The sequence below is a fragment of the Austrofundulus limnaeus genome, unplaced genomic scaffold, assembly GCF_001266775.1.
Source record: "Austrofundulus limnaeus strain Quisiro unplaced genomic scaffold, Austrofundulus_limnaeus-1.0 Scaffold15, whole genome shotgun sequence".
NCBI lineage: Eukaryota > Metazoa > Chordata > Actinopteri > Cyprinodontiformes > Rivulidae > Austrofundulus > Austrofundulus limnaeus.
In genome coordinates this window covers 2,278,460-2,294,505 of record NW_013952417.1, presented here as the reverse complement: position 1 = coordinate 2,294,505, position 16,046 = coordinate 2,278,460, and the positions used below count along the sequence as shown (strand labels likewise).

The following is a 16,046-nucleotide window of genomic DNA, read 5'->3' as shown; positions in this document are numbered from 1 at the left end:
ATATATAAGTTCACACTGAATGAGGAAAGATTTAATCAAATCTCTGTAAAATTATGAACCATAAATTATAAATGTGACATGTTTTATAGCGGGAATGATTGGATAGTATTTATGTTTCAACAAACTTTATAGTCATTAAATTTCATTTTATGTTACTAGAAGGTGACAACAGGTTTAGTTATAGCACAAGATTTTAAAAAGAGGACTGCCTGTAGTGTTTATTACTAAACAAGCCAGTTAAATAACAAAGAGCTGAAACACGCAGGTTCGACACAAATSCCTTCACCAGCTTACCTCTCCGCCTTCAGCGCTCTTCAGCAAGTTCTTTCCGACTTTAGCCAGGTCCATTTGAGCCATTTTCTAAAGAACTAAACTAACCTCGTCTTTAAAGACGAGCCCGGTTCGGTCCAACAGAACCCACGTGAGTCGAGAAGCTGCAGTACTGTTTTGACACMTAATAAAACTGTTGCGAAACAAACTAGTTCCTGAAACGCCCATCAAACGTCAACGACCAATCAGAATCCGCCTGGGYTTCAATTTTAACCAATCAGCGAGCTCAAAGTGGAGTTGGAGGGCGGGCCTTAGTCAAGGAACCTGTGCTTCTATTCAAATTCACCTTTAAAAAGCTTTGCTTTTCTTAAAACCACTTCTAGTTTCTCCTTAAAATACCTGTCTGATTACATTTTAAACGAAACAGTGAAGGAGGTTTTCAACTTTAGCTTAAACTCTTGCACAAATATTTGAAAATATGCATTTTTCATAATGCAGGTTGCATAAGGTGTTGTGAGGTCAAAGGTGGTTTTTATAACCTTGCTTTTGGTTATATGTCTTCAGTCAACCAGATGAAGATTTAAAACCTGTTCACAGTTYATCTTAGCTCTCAGATCTATTTCAGAACTCTAGGATATGTGATTATCAGATTTTTAAAAATCTAATAAAATATAAGCGTTGTGGTTTTCTTATTGCAGAAATAATGCAAACAATACTTTAAACAGGAAGTTATGTATGAAGTGAGAGGAGTTTGTCATCATGCAAGGAAGGACTTGAGACTTTTTATCTAACAAAAATCATAAATAAAATGTAAAATCATTTCTAGTTCAAGCACATATATAGCTTTTTTCAGTCTATGTCCAGCTTAACTCACTGCACAGGACTATAAGCACTTCAGAGACCATTTGCTGCCACCCAGRGTTAAAGAATATGTCCAACGTGGTCATTTAGATCAGTGGTTCCCAAACTTTTTGTCTTCTGACCCACAAAATATTCATGGCAAAAAATTGTGACCCCAAATATTACTGGTCTGAGTACACAAATGTTGTTACTAACCCTAAAACCACAGGCTTTTTGACAATCTAAACAGCTTGTACACAAATATAAATACTTATTTATACTTTTTTGTGTTTTTGTAATAAATTAAGGGAAAATATTACATCAGCAATTATTTTATTACCCTTTAAATTGATTTCTGGAGATTATCCAAGGTGCTTCATGACCCATAATTGGGTCCCAAGCCCAACTTTGGGAACCAAAGTGCAGTGGTTCCCAAACTTTTTACCTTTTGACCAACAAAATAGTACAAAACAGTAGCAGAGTACTGTGCACCCAGCTATTTTTGGATGGTAAACATTTGCATCAGGTCAACAAAACAAGGGCATGGTAACAATATTTTTATTTATCCATTTTAAATATACTAACCTCACTCATTTATAACAACTAAGGCAAAAGTGTAATTAATTCAGAAAATATTTTCAGGACCCCCACCTTGATGTTTCGGGACCCCACTTTGGGTCCCGACCCCAACTTTGGGAAACACTGCAGATGATTTAGGACTTTGGCTTTACATTAAGTCAAGGCAGACAGGAGTCCAGGGATGGCTCTTTGTTATGATTCTGCAATAAACGTCATATTTGTATTTTTCTTAAACATTTAGGCCACAAAAATGTTTCAATGAAATAGAAAAAAACACTGAATTACTTGCTGGTGATATTAAATTATTATACCATCTGGGGTTCATTTATCTTTAGTGAGTGAAGGTGTGTAACCTGCAGGTCGGATTATAAAACTAAATTTCAATTAAGCATAATGAGCCTGCATTGAGAGGTGACTCTAAAATGACTCCAGTGTTTCTGCAGGGACCATTAAAATCTATTATGCTGCCATTTAAATAAAGGAATAGTTTGTTGGTTCTGAGAATCTGAACAGAGGTTTATTTCAAAACCACATGTAAACCTCCCATTCCCCCTTTAAAATGGACCGACTCAGAAAACACAAAAGACTAACTAAAAGCACAACCTGACAGTGAGRCTTTTCAATGTAAACTGTGGTTGCAACAAATACAGCATCAGATTCAACTTATTGTCGCTTGAAAAAGTGAGTCGTTGAAAAATTTGTTTCACTAAAATTCTTCTCCTGCATCAAGTCAACATGTCGGATGTGAAAAAGTGTTGCTTATTTCTCTTATTCCTAATTGTGGACCTGTACAGATGAACAAAATCGACGCAAATATTCATTATTTTAAAATAAGTCCTGAGCAGAAAACAGGAAACATGACCAGAGTGCAGAAATTTGAATTTGTCTCTGTGTTATGTCATTGTTTCATTCAATTGAGAACATCAGTGTGTTTCAGTCAATATCCAGCAAAATGCATTAAATTCCATAATTTTAAGTGACCTTTGTATGTTTTTTTGTAGACACCTTAAAAATCATTGTGTAGATTTAATATTACTTGTTTATTGTTTAAAGTTAGCTTACATTATAAAAATACTGTAATTTTCAGTTGAACCTTTAATTTATTAATCTCATTGTATTATTATTATTATTATTATTATTATTATTATTATTATTATTATTATTATTATTATTATTATTATTATTATTATTATTATTATTATTATTATTATTACCGTAGTAGTAGTAGTAGTAATAGTAGTAATAGTAGGTAGTAATAGTAGTAGTAGTATGATTTTGCTTGGAGTAAATGATCAAAATGGGTATTTTGTGAGCATGAACCTGAAACATATTGAAGATGATATTGTTTAAGAGCCRGTGTCATGAACCTGTACGTGTGTACAGTAAACATGCGCGTGGACGGACAGATGCGTCCGCGGTGCTGATGCTGCAGGGAGGGGCGTGACGTCACGGGAGAGACCGGGAAAAGAGGCGAATGGGGGAGACGAAGAGAGGGGGGAAGGAGGAGAAGGGACGCAGGAGCGAGCGGGGGGGCATGATTGTATCAAAGAAAAAGAAAAAAATAATAACATTATTATTAACCATGGCTCCTCTAATTGACACTACAGGGTGGGTTTGTCCATCATAATGGCTCCACTGTTTACCTCCACAGTGCACCGTTATAAATGAGGAGCCGGCCCAGTAAGGTAATTATTTTTTACGTCTTTATTTGCACGTCTTCTTCATCCCCCTGACACTCGATTGCCTGGTGTTCACCTTTAAGACCTAAATATCAAGGAAAACATCGAAGATGAGTCGCCAGTAAAGAAAAGGCAGCTATCTGCTCAGTCTGCATGTTCCAAAAATTCGACCGATGATGACGCGTTGTTCTTTCAAACGTCTCCACAGCGGCTCCGTTGTGTCTTTCTCTGCCTACATGAAAAATTAAAATGGAAACCGGCTTCATGAGAGCGCTGCCGCATAGTACACTCTCTGCTGTAGTCAGCCATGGAGAGCACATGGGCTCTGCGCACAACATGCGCACTGGTTTGCAGTGCGTCGTGTTCATCAGCCCCATCTGCTAATCACTGCAGTGTCCTTTTTTCACAAACCTATCAGCATCCGCAGCGTTATAATACTCACAGTCTGCAGCTGATCCTATGACCCCTAATTTGATTATTCATGCTATAAAGCTGAGTTTTAACTTGCTGTTGTATAACTCGGTTTTTCTTTTTTTTCTTTTTTTTTTCTCCTTCTACATGCTGCAGTCTACTCCAGCTTGAGAGAGATGTCATCTCCAGGCATGGGCACCCCCAGTGACCCCCTCTTGGCCAGTCCAGGAGGGAGGTTACCCACCRCTCAGGAAGGCCTCTGGCGGAGCTCGCTCCCTAAAACTGCCAGCTTCCCAACATCCACCACCCGCCACCTCAGTCACAGAGCCAACAACTTCCAAAGACAGCCAAAGCGTAGGAAGCTAATACGACCTTCACCGCCTCCCCCGCCCAACACGCCCTGCCCCCTGGACCAGTTGGACCTAAGCGAGCTCCCCCCGAGACGGACCTTCCACGAGCTGCTCTTCAACGGCTGCATCCTGTTCGGCATTGAATTCAGTTACGCGATGGAAACAGCTTACGTGACTCCTGTGCTTTTACAGATGGGTCTACCTGATCAGTTCTACAGCTTGGTGTGGTTTATCAGTCCCATTCTTGGTAAATGGTGCACAAGGGGGCGTGAGAGGTACTGTGATTTGGAAAAAAAAAACATTGACCTGACTGACACTGTTCTCTGTATCTGTCTTTTAGGATTCCTCGTTCAGCCTCTCATCGGAGCGTGGAGTGATCGTTGCACATCCAGGTTTGGGCGGAGGAGGCCCTTTATCCTTGCTTTGGCTGTAGGTAAGACATATTCAGAAAGTATTTTCCATGGCACCTGAATGAAGTCATGGGGGGAAAAAATCAAGGAAAATGGTGAAAACCATAGAAGCCAATAAATAAATAAATAAATAAATAAAAAGCCTTCCACATTATTTTTTCTTTTCAGACATTTCTTTTCTGTTTTTCCCGTTTAGGAGCTTTGGTTGGTCTAACCCTAGTGCTGAATGGACGGGACATTGGGGGTGTCCTGGCCGACACGGCGTCAAACCATAAGTGGGGAATCGTCCTGACAGTGTGCGGTGTGGTTCTGATGGACTTCAGCGCCGATTCAGCCGACAACCCAAGCCATGCCTACATGATGGATGTGTGTAGCCCAGAAGACCAGGATCGAGGGCTGAACATTCACGCATTACTAGCAGGTAATGGAAAGCACCTTTACTTATTGAAATTGGGGCAATAACTGATGTTTAAAGTTGAACAAAACAAATTATGAGTTTTTTTAATTGAAACAGATGCTTTGGATAGTATTTATTAGCTGTGCACACTTCGTTTAAAAGAAAAGGATTCCTGAAAGAGAAGCTATGTATTTTGGTTCACAAAACTATAAACTGTAAAGTAAAATGGTGTAAAACTCTCCAAAATAGCGTTTACTTAGAATGCAATGCATTTTGTGAGGTTTAATTTTTTTGTTCTGTCTGAGCAGTGATTAGCTTTGCTAGCTTATCAGATTTTCTGACTGCGGGTTGGACAGATGTTAAATGCATAAAACATAACATCCGTCACAAAGCCACAGCACAAATAAACCAAATTGTCCCTTTAAGCTGTTTCTGTGACACTGTTGTGTCCCTATTTTTGCACACAGGACTAGGAGGAGGTTTCGGCTATATTGTCGGTGGCATCAACTGGGACCAGACACACTTTGGAAGATCGATGGGGGGTCAGCTGCGGGTCATATACCTGTTTACGAGCATCACGCTGGTGATCGCCACAGCCATGACTCTGATGAGCATTCCCGAGAGGCCGTTACCGAAAAGCCAAACGAACAAAAGCTCGGGTAAAAACCATCTAAAAAGCCCCAGCCTCCCTCTTCCTCCCTCCCCTCCTGTTCCCCCCGGAGTGGTTCTGGGACTCGACGAGGAGGAGGAAGGGCTTTACAGCTACAACTTTGCAAATTCTCATCCAGGGAATTCCGACCCGTTGGCCCATTCTTGCAGCGCAAAYGCACGTCTTTGTGCTGGCCTCACTAGTCCCATCTCACCCCTGAGCCCCCTCACTCCAAAATACGGCAGCTTTATCAGCAGGGACAGCTCGCTCACGGGCATCAATGAGTTCGCCTCCTCATTAGGAACCTCCTACATAGACAGTGTGCTCATAGACTGCTACACAGGTCAGCAGACTCCTCCGGCCCTGGCCCAAAGCTCCACCGCCGTGCCCCTGCCTCCAGGGGACTCTCCTCCCCCTCCTCCTGACAAATCCTCACAGATGGGAGAGAACACTCCTGCGGGACAAACCCAGACCGATGCTGGGTCTCATCCAGCTGGGGAGGGTCAGGATGCAGAAACACTTCAGCCTGAGGGAGACGCACAACCTCAGAAGGCTCAGGTTTCAGCCGGGTCTCAGCCCGGCGCAGGGTTGCATCGGGGCTCCACTGCCGGCATCTTAAAGCGACCCCAGAGTCTCGCGCTGATAGGGGAGCCCGCGGCGACGCAGATAGTTGGGCTAGAGAACGGACGCAGGAGGACAGTGACCTTTAGCCAGCAGGTGGGACACAAGCAGCAGTAAAGTCTGATTAGTGAGGATCCACCACAGCATTTATTTCTTCATTTCCCCCTCTGAACTAGGTTGCAAACATTCTGCTGAACGGAGTACGCTACGAGAGTGATCTGAGTGAGAACGTGGAGACGGGAGAGTCCCAAATGTCAATGAAGCTGCTGTGTATAGCCATCTACAGGATGCCTCCCTCACTGCGAAGTTTATGCACTAATCATTTCCTGGGTGAGCATCGCTTCGTTTGAAATTTGATTCGTATTGAATTTGTGCGTTGTGACTGAACGCGGTGTTCTTCGCTTGTAGGCTGGTTGTCGTTCGAAGGCATGCTTCTCTTCTATACCGACTTCATGGGGGAGGTCGTGTTTGAAGGAGACCCCAAAGCGCCCCATGACTCTGAAGCTTACCAACGCTACAACGCTGGGGTCAGCATGGGCTGCTGGGGCATGTGCATCTATGCATTCAGCGCTGCTTTCTACTCAGGTAAAAACCTCCTACCCACGTCATGAAGTGGAGCCGTGTGGCGGTTAGTCTCACACTTTGTCTCCTACAACCTGCAGCCATACTGGAGAAATTGGAGGAGCGTTTCTCTCTTCGCACTCTCTATTTTTTTGCCTACTTGGCGTTCGGTTTGGGCACGGGGCTCACCACGCTGTCCACCAACCTCTACGTGGTGCTGTCRCTCTGTGTCACCTACGGGGTGCTGTTCTCCTCGTTGTGTACGCTGCCTTACTCTCTGCTGTGTGAATACTACCAGAGCCCACAGGTAAGTAAATGTAAATCACTTTACATCTTTGTGAGCATTGTGCTCGTTTACAAGCCCACAATTAGAAAACAACAGAAAAAAAGTATAATGCGGGACATTTTGGGGCAACTGTTGTTTGATTTTAGAGAGTACATTTTCTCAGAAAAGTTGATGATAGAATAGAATAGAATAGAATAGAATAGAATAGAATAGAATAGAATAGAATAGAATAGAATAGAATAGAATAGAATAGAAACAGCCTTTCTTGTCCCGCGCGGGGAAATTCAGGTTTAGTAGCAGCAGCAGGTACATATATCAATCCACAAAAACAATATATTGCTATGTGACAATATCAGTTGTAGCAATAATAACAGAATTAAAGATATAAGACTAAACATGAAGAGTAATGACTCAAGACTTTGGTAATGTTAATGCTTTTTTATAAAAACTAAAGAGGAAGCCACAAAATTTGATGTTTGAAAGTTATGTCATTTCTGTTCCAATAAACCAAGACTATTCAACTAAATTACCCCACAGTTAATGCAGGTCAACACACCACAGGGGCCGAACATACAGCATTTAAAGTCATTTTTTAAATAAACCAAGTATTACAAAGATCTGTTACCTTTGAAATAGTTTGTTTTGCTGCATTTAATCATGAATACAACATACAGAATCCTATTTAATAGAAGTAGTGATAATTAAGCAATGTCAAGAATAACATGTTATGTCTCCTGTTTAACACAAATATTATTTTGGCATCTCTGACTTGCCAAAACTTCAAACCAATATTATTTTCACTTTCATAGTTTTCTCTTCAGGTGCTGGTAGTTTTAGCTGTCTTGAGTGTGCATAGAAATGGCTTCTAACCAAGATTCTGATGTTTCTGTAGATACCAAACATGTCTACAGGATGTCTAACTTCCACTAACGGTGGTTTGGGCTTAATTGATGAATTAACTAATTGGCGGGCCGAATTTTGGTCACTTGCGGTGGCAAGAGCTGTTCAACTGGTGGCCCGCTGGCCGCCAGTTGAATAGCCCTGCAATAAACTATCTAAAATAGCTACCAATGTTATTTTACAGCCAGTTTTTGGCTGTTATTGTGGTTTGTTTTGTTTACAGCTGCATGTTAAAATGTGTAAAAACTCTGATTGCATTCTTACTTGTTACTGTTTATGCACCTACAGTGACCACTACCGTTATTATCAGGTATCAGTTTATGTATTTTTAGCACTTGTATTATCTTGTTCAGTGTCACCGGGRAGCTGATGCCTTTCTCCAGCGGTCAGTGGGTGACAGGCAGGGGACATCCTGGACAAGTCGACAGTCCGTTACAGACATTATCGATTTTTTTTTTATTTCACCTGGATTCTCTTTCATTCCTGTCCACTGTCAGACTCCTAAATGCTGCRCCCTAATAATAACAGGGAGAATCATTGCGTATTGGTCCAGCTAATAATGCTTTTGCATGTTTCTTTGACTTTTGCCCTGAACTGTAGCATGCTCAGTTGCACATGAAGCTGAGGAATGGAACAGGTCCTGAAAGATGCCTGTGATGAATATAAGACAAAGCCAGCAGCTGGTTGGCTGCCTTTTAGCATCTCTAGAGCTCTATAATTAGAAATGTTTATGCTGTGTTGTTAAAAAATGTAATTTTACGCTTATAATAGGAGCACAGGGATCATTGTCCAGGATGTGAAACTCTTCTTTATTAATCTGTGTTTGCTGTGATGAAGCAGCTAAACAACTTGTGTGTGTGTTTTTTTTTTCAGTTCTGTGGCTCGTCCGAGGAGGGAACCAGGCGAGGGATGGGGGTGGACATCTCTCTGCTCAGCTGTCAGTACTTCCTGGCCCAGATCCTGGTTTCTGTGGCGATGGGACCTCTGACCTCTCTGGTGGGCGGGGCTCAGGGAGTGATGTATTTTGCGAGCCTGATGTCATTCGTGGGTTGCCTGTACTCCTCTCTCTGCGTGGTGTACCAGCTGCCCCCCACTGAGGGTGAGCCCCCCGAAAGCGAGACCCAGCCRCTATTGGCGCACATTTAACAAAATCCCTCCTCATTCTGTTCACCTCACCAAAAAAAACACCGAGCCACGCGCACTCCCTTACTGTCCTCTGGTGTCTGAGTGCGTCCCGTGGCTCTGATAGCGACAGACACACTGCACATTCTGCCGCACACTGTAACAGCACGGTTTCACATGATTTACGCTGATCGGCCCAACAGACAGACAGACATCGGCCACCACTCTACCAGGTGTAAAACATGACCCATGTGTTCATACAGTGTGTGTGCCCACACATTCGCTTCCTTAATTTTTTTCCCCAAAATGAATGTGTGGCCATTTTGAGCGTACAGTCCCCTCAACACCTACTGAAACAGCGAGACCTGCTTCTTTAATTTGGCGCCACAGAAAACGTTTGGGTTCAAAAATCAAGACCAGAGGTCAGCGTTTTTAATGTATGGCTTTCATCTAGGTCTGTGAAAAGTGTAGAAAATGACATTGTTTTGTTGTGAAACTTCCAGCTTTAAGGGATAGTTCAGATTTTTTGATGCGGAGTTTGGTGAAAGCGTTTTAAACAGTAATTATCTTACCTGTTATAGATAGATTGGCTGGAGTTTTATTTTGACAGGACTGAAAAGTTACAAGTTGTGTAAGAAGAGAACAAACTGGTCTAAGCAGAGAACAAACTGGTAGGGGTGCAACGATAGAGAAGATTCACGATTCGGTTCGAAACTTTAGTCTCACAGTTCAATATTTTTTCGATACAAAAAAGAGAAATTTCCATGGCCTTCATAACTTGTAATTTGTTGAAATTAATTGAACAACCTCAAAAGTACAGTTTTTTAATTAAATGTTGGTGAAACTTTGTTTCTCGGTGGATCTGTGCTCGACAATGCAGCCTAGTGGAGTAGTCTAACACAGATCTACTGAGCATTCAACACAACACAGCTTCAGAAGACAAGCAGATCAAATAAATGTTATACAGCTGTATTGTTCGATACAAGTGTGTATTGAACGTAAAGCACTGTATTGAACGGTTCGATACAGGTACATGTGTTGTKGCACCCCTACAAATTGGGTCTTGAAACAACTTCAGTCTCAGACATTTTGCAGCAGTTTATTACAAATCAAATATTTACATCTAAACTTTATTTGTCRTGGTTTTCAGGCAGGGAAGAACCCATGGCACAGGCAGTTTCAAAAAGTCAAAAAAATCAAAATTTATTTAAACAAAAAGTGCTGACAGGGCAGCTCAAAAAAGCTTACATGACTTGGCAAAACAAGGACCATAGAACCATAAAGGCTGTAAGCAGTACAATGATTAGACAGGGAAGTGAAGACCAGACACAGAATATAAAGGTGAGACTAATGAGCACAAACAGGAAACACCTGGGGGAGAAACATGAGSATCAGGTGTGAGTGGGCGGGGCTGGAGCAAAGGCAGACAGGAGAAAGAACAGAGGACAAGAAAGAAAACTTAGAATAATTATAAGCAAAGACACTGATCATGACAATTATTAATGTATTTTGAGTTTCTATGTTCGTATACTTTTGGGCTTCTTTGGCTTCACATTATTAACAGTAGCAGTTTCTAAACTGAGTAATGAAATGTAAATATCTAAAAAGAAAAACTGAAAGGTTAGTTTCTTGTTTTCATTTTATGTCAAACCCAAATGGATTTGGAGTACAGGAAAATTCAAATCTCAAAACAAAAACTAACAAACTGGCCTCGCTGTTCCATTACTCTTGAACGGGGCTGTTTGTGTGAGTGAATCCTTTGAGTAATAATGCTAATTTTGTGTCTGATTAAACACAGTCAAGTCATTTTTTCCCCCCTTGCTTGTTTGTTGTGTGTTTGGGACAGTCGTGAAGATCACTTTGTGTAAGCTAACCACAGCTTTCCTCTCTTCTTCTTCCTTCGATTAGTTTCCTAACATCTGCATGAGCTGCAGTGTGATCTCTCAGATCAACATAACAGATTGTTTTTTAATTATTACTATTATTATTTTTGGTCATTTGGCTGAAGGAATGTCTACCTGCCTGTTGCTCTGAGTTAGCTAATATAAAAGCAACCGTTTTCTGTGCTGCCAATGACTGCTCACACCTAAAATCCTTTCTGTGAGTTCAAAAAGCTTGTTTAGCTCTTGAATTTATACTCATCTGAATCCACTGAAGACATTTTTAATGTTCTATTGAAGGGCTTTAACATTGTCACTTTTTTACAGCAAACACCAACACGTTTCACCGAATAGTTAGTATTAAATTTTATCACTGTGCTCCCAAATTTTAGGCTTTGAATTCAAGTATTTTTTTCCCAACATATAAGATAGAACACATACACTAATTCTCTCCGGGCCCTCACTAAGCCACGGGCAGCTCTCTGAGCCGTCAGCGTACTCCCCCACCATACCAATGTAATAATGACAGTGATTCTTGTCATTGTCAGGAAGAGAAGTTGAGACTGGGGTGTGAGGCAGCATTCAGTCGAGCAAAACAGAAGAACAACAAACAGAGAAGAAGATTCACGTGGACTGTGGGTAACTCTGAAGATGGACGACATTTAAAAAAAAACACGTGGGGGATTCAGAGCCAGCAGCAAGCGCTTCTAGTCATCATTAGGGTGCATGCTTAAAATAGTAGGCTTCTGCTCCACCATGCTTGGGCCATCCACTCAGTAAAAGTCCTCCACTGGAAGTTACTCATTCCCTTCTGATCCTAAAGACACCTTCATCAGCAAATTATAGATTTTTTTTTTAAATTGCTGTGCTGTGGCAACCGTCCAGCCTCAACACAAGACATTTTATGTAAAACCTTTTGTTGTGATGGTTTCGAGCACCCAAACGTTAACGGTGCCTCTGCAGAATGTCAATAATTGCCTACTATTAAAGCCTCCTGGACTGACCGGACGCACGCCATGCTAACGTTTCTTAGGGAACAGGAACTGTATGGATTCTGCTGTAACAGCTCGCTTGAGGAATAAAACACAGTGTCTGTGTTGTACGGTACCATCTACTTGCTCAACAATATTGTAAAAGCTGCTTTTATTCAGGGTTCAGTTAAAAACTAAAAAAACGATCCTTTTGCCATGTTTCGCCTCCTGTGTTTTTTTTTTTAATCCATGAAAGCCTCCACAGCTTGCATCAATTACTCAGACCTGAAATTTTCAAAGCACGCCACACGGCGGAGCCACAATCCACAGGCGCAGATGAAACTCAAAATCGATTCAGCTCATCCTGTTCCATTACCGAGTGAAAATTACCCCGGCTTCTTCCTGTGCTGAAGCCAGCCATTTTCCATGTGAAGGAAACTGGGTCAAGTGACATCATTCGGCATGAATATGTAGGCTTTCAAACAGCCCAGATCAATTAACAAAACAGAACAAACGCAAGTAAAAAGACAAATTTATTTCTTAATCAGAATATACAAAGCAGTGGCTGAGGTAACCTAATGCCATTCTGGTTATGAAAAAAGGCAGTCTACACAGAATCGGGCTACTCAACCGTTAACGTAAAACTCGAGAAATGCAAGAAAAAACAACATATAAATGGTACAAACTTGCGTGGAATGCATACAGAACAAATGACCAAAGCTTTAAGATTTAAGAGGGGTTAATTAACATTGCAAAAAAATCCTGCCTCCACAGAGAAGGGTCAAACAATCGATCTGTGGAGGTGCAACACACAGCTCCATTATTTATTTGCACCGTCTGTTACATTAACAGGGCAGCCAGGGATTTAAGTAGCAGCTTAACACAAAAGAAAACAAAAACAAAAACCACTGTAACTAATAATGTCAAACTGTCTATTACCCCCTGCTTAAAACTTATCTTTGGTCCTTTTTAAGTGTATCTGAGAGGTCAACATGAGCCTTTAAGGTGAGCAGCTGCCTGTATGAAACATCTGGTCAGCACTGTCATAATAGAGATTGTGCTTCCAACATACTGATGTGAAACGTCAGGAAATGAAAAATAATGATCTTAAGTTGTGGCCCAACTCGTACGAGTAGAAAAGGAAAAAGCTCATTTTAAAGACCAATAAATAACATTTCATGTAAAAAAAAAAAAAAAGTATGCAGGACCACCACGTTTCAAGACTCCAGTGCAATGAAATAACATGGGAGCAACCAAAAAAAAAAAAAAAAAAAACTCTTTCGAAGATACAGAAAGCACAAGCTCTAAAACACGATGTTGACCAGGCTGGTGAGACGGAGCCGCAAACATGTAAGCAGGGAAAAGACCTAAGCCTCCACGTCTGCCTCTTTTGAATCTCCATTTTCCTCTGTTTTCTGCTTTTTTGGCTCCGCTTTTTCCTGATGAGGGGAAAAAAAAAGATCACACATAAGCAACCAGACATCACCAGATTARTCAAAGCCAAGTGATTAAATCGTGTACTTCAGCCTGAAGACAACCCACCTCCTCCTCCTCCTCCTCTTCCTCAGCTGCACGCTTCACAGGCTGTGCATCAGTCTCCTCAGCAGGGGGCGCCTCCTCTGCATTTTCTGCACAGACCAGAATGCAAAGAAGTCTTTTTTTAATACTTGTATTGTACTCACAGCGGGTTCACTTGCAGACAGGGTCATCAAGTAATTAAGAGATACAGCCTCAGGGTCATACGTAAGGAAAACAAGTCCAGAGAAATATGCAGCATACCATTTCCATTCTTCTGTTCCTCTTCTGTAGTTTCTTCCTTTTTCTCATCATGTTCTGCGCCGTTCTGAATGAAGGCAGAGAAAGTTGAAGGGGTAAGAACAAAACAGTGAAAGGGGGAAAAACATCCTAGACACAAACATTTACACGTTTCCTCTTGAGAGCCTTCAAAAATAGACACGCGTGTGGACCTCTTATTGGCTCCCCAGAGGATTAACTACCAAGCTGTGAGAAACCAGACTGGAGAAACCAATGGAGACGTCTAAATGGTTGCTAGCAAACATCTGTGCCGTTTCACAACCCAAACAAAGCGGTGTGCGGAGGGGGGGCTGAACAGGAGGTGGAGACGGGTGCAGCGACACCTGCATGATGAGGGGCGCCAAGACAAAAGACCATGAGGCCGGTTTGTGTTTCACACTCACTGTGCCATTGGCAGGTGCGTCCTCACTGTCGGTCTTCTTCTCCTCCTCCACCGCCTCCACTTCTTTCTTCTCTTTCAGCTCCTACAAAATAAAAGCATGGACAATCAACATCAGGGTTTTTTTTTTTTTTTTTTTGTCGAAAGCGTAAACTCACGAGCCACAGTATTCCGGTTTATACACAACTCGGTCAAAAATTCGCCGTGGAAAACACACAACGTTTTGGAAGAAAGACGAAAAAAACAATTACGAGTTTTGTTTCCACCGTGACACCGCGGTGTGAAGGCGCTGCGGCTTCCCGCCCACAGCAGCCCCGCTCCGCCAGCTGCACCGTTTCCACCGCTTTGTTTGCTCGACAAATGCTTTTCAACCATTCACATCGCACACATTTCCACTTCCACACACAAACACTGCCTACCGACGCTTAAACACGGAGTCTACATCGTTTAATCGGTCATTTGCGTCGTGAAAACAAAWAGCATTTCGAGACAATTTAGATAATTCAAGTTTCCTCCATTAGACTCAACTTAAATTAAGTCAAGTTGACGGTAACGACTGATAAAAATCGCCAAATTAATCACGTGTTTCGTTTGTTTTAGCTAAACTACTTCTTGCTGGAAAAAAAAGTTAGCAGAATCTTTTTACACGACAGTTTCTTCAGCATCCCCCCCTCCCCTAAAGATTAAATGAATGAAACGCACCTTGGCTGTAACCTCTGTGGTGGCGGTCGTGTCAACAACTGTGTCGGCCATGGCTATAGTTTAGTAAAAAATAATTTAGATAATTATAGTCCTGTTTAGAGAGAGAGAGAAAAAAAGATTTATTTCTTTTTCTCTCTGTGCCTTCGTGTAGCCACTCCAAAGACGCTGAGAAAGAAATGGATGTCTGCCCTTCTCCGCTTTTCTCTCGAGCTCGTTGAAAATCCACTCTCGTTGGATACGACGGCAAGATCCTGCATGTGATTGGAGGGTACCGACCACCGGAGTGTTCTATTGGACGAACGTCCTGTCAATCTCAAAAAATATTCCCGCCTCTCAAAAATCTCTTCACCGATTGGCCAGTTTCTTTTAAAGCGCTGCATTGTGATACTTCAGTTCTTTCTAATACTACATACGTTTGATTTGTTTTATTTTGTTTCACTGGAAATACGGACAGTAGATTCAAATATTCTTTTTGTTCAAAATAAAATCAGAGTCAATCAACAACAGAAGATTTCCCTGACAGTATAGACTGTTCAACTATTACCACACATGGCCAGAGGCAACATCTTTTGTCTTAGTGGTCTGTTCTGCAGAAATAAGGTATCAAATTACATGACAAAAAAAAAAAAGAAAAAAAAAGTGATGTGTGAAGCAGACGGCCACTCCTCCTTTCCCCATACGCAATTGCCCAAGTGTGCTTGCACTCTTTTCACATTTAAACTCAATTGAGTTACACAACTAATTAATAGGCAGCATGTTCATAGCCTAAATACAAAACAGGATGAAAAAAAAAAATCTAAAACCAGTTAAATGTATTTGCTACTTTAATAAACTGGAAAAAAAGATTGAAAGGACAAATGTCACTTTATTGTTTATTAGAGCATGCGTCTTATTAAAAAAGCAAAGCCTACAGGTGAAACAAAAATGTTTTAGTCCACATTAAGGAAACAGAGGGAGTTTTAAATTGTGTGTCAAATTAGAAAAACAATAAAAATGATTTGTGATTCTGTCAAAGACAATAGTCTATCAGGGTGTGGCTTTATCACAAAATACACCCACACCTTTAAAAGTGAGGTTACTTTTTTATCATTATCTCAGGCAGAAGTACAAAGGGCAACAATAGTTCAAAGATGATGAAGTGGAGGTCTGGTTCTGAACAAAGTTGTAAATAGGTATTTAAGTAGCCTCACTTCAGAGAACTAGTTTAATTCTGATTAGACTGAT

General features: G+C 41.3%; 3 protein-coding genes across 5 annotated transcripts in view; 1 reads left to right on the top strand and 2 right to left on the bottom strand.

Moving 5' to 3' along the window:
• Positions 1-434, bottom strand: part of prxl2b (peroxiredoxin like 2B) — a 5,139-nt gene extending 4,705 nt beyond the window's left edge. The window contains exon 1 of the mRNA XM_014002857.1: positions 295-434. Within this exon, the coding sequence (XP_013858311.1) occupies positions 295-357 (63 nt within the window). The 5' untranslated portion in view covers positions 358-434. The remainder of the gene's footprint in view (positions 1-294) is intronic.
• Positions 435-3,194: 2,760 nt separating this feature from the next.
• Positions 3,195-13,207, top strand: slc45a1 (solute carrier family 45 member 1). 2 transcript variants are annotated; one of them, XM_014002852.1, is made up of 10 exons: positions 3,195-3,374; positions 3,936-4,376; positions 4,470-4,562; positions 4,736-4,960; positions 5,404-6,302; positions 6,383-6,536; positions 6,615-6,791; positions 6,869-7,074; positions 8,827-9,052; positions 11,504-13,207. In XM_014002852.1, exons 2-10 carry the CDS (start codon positions 3,956-3,958, stop codon positions 11,527-11,529), a joined length of 2,427 nt encoding a protein of 808 aa, XP_013858306.1. In that variant the 5' UTR covers positions 3,195-3,374; positions 3,936-3,955; the 3' UTR covers positions 11,530-13,207. The 2 variants fall into 2 exon arrangements, with proteins under 2 accessions (XP_013858306.1, XP_013858305.1); XM_014002851.1 differs by lacking the exon at positions 11,504-13,207 and having other exon boundaries at positions 8,827-9,823.
• si:ch211-222l21.1 (prothymosin alpha-A) lies at positions 12,443-15,035 on the bottom strand. Of its 2 annotated transcripts, none has more exons than XM_014002853.1 (5): positions 14,823-15,035; positions 14,125-14,205; positions 13,706-13,769; positions 13,469-13,554; positions 12,443-13,365 (listed from the first exon to the last, which is right to left on the bottom strand). In XM_014002853.1, exons 1-5 carry the CDS (start codon positions 14,871-14,873, stop codon positions 13,294-13,296), a joined length of 354 nt encoding a protein of 117 aa, XP_013858307.1. In that variant the 5' UTR covers positions 14,874-15,035; the 3' UTR covers positions 12,443-13,293. The 2 variants fall into 2 exon arrangements, with proteins under 2 accessions (XP_013858307.1, XP_013858308.1); XM_014002854.1 differs by having other exon boundaries at positions 12,447-13,365; positions 13,472-13,554.
• Positions 15,036-16,046: the final 1,011 nt, after the last annotated feature.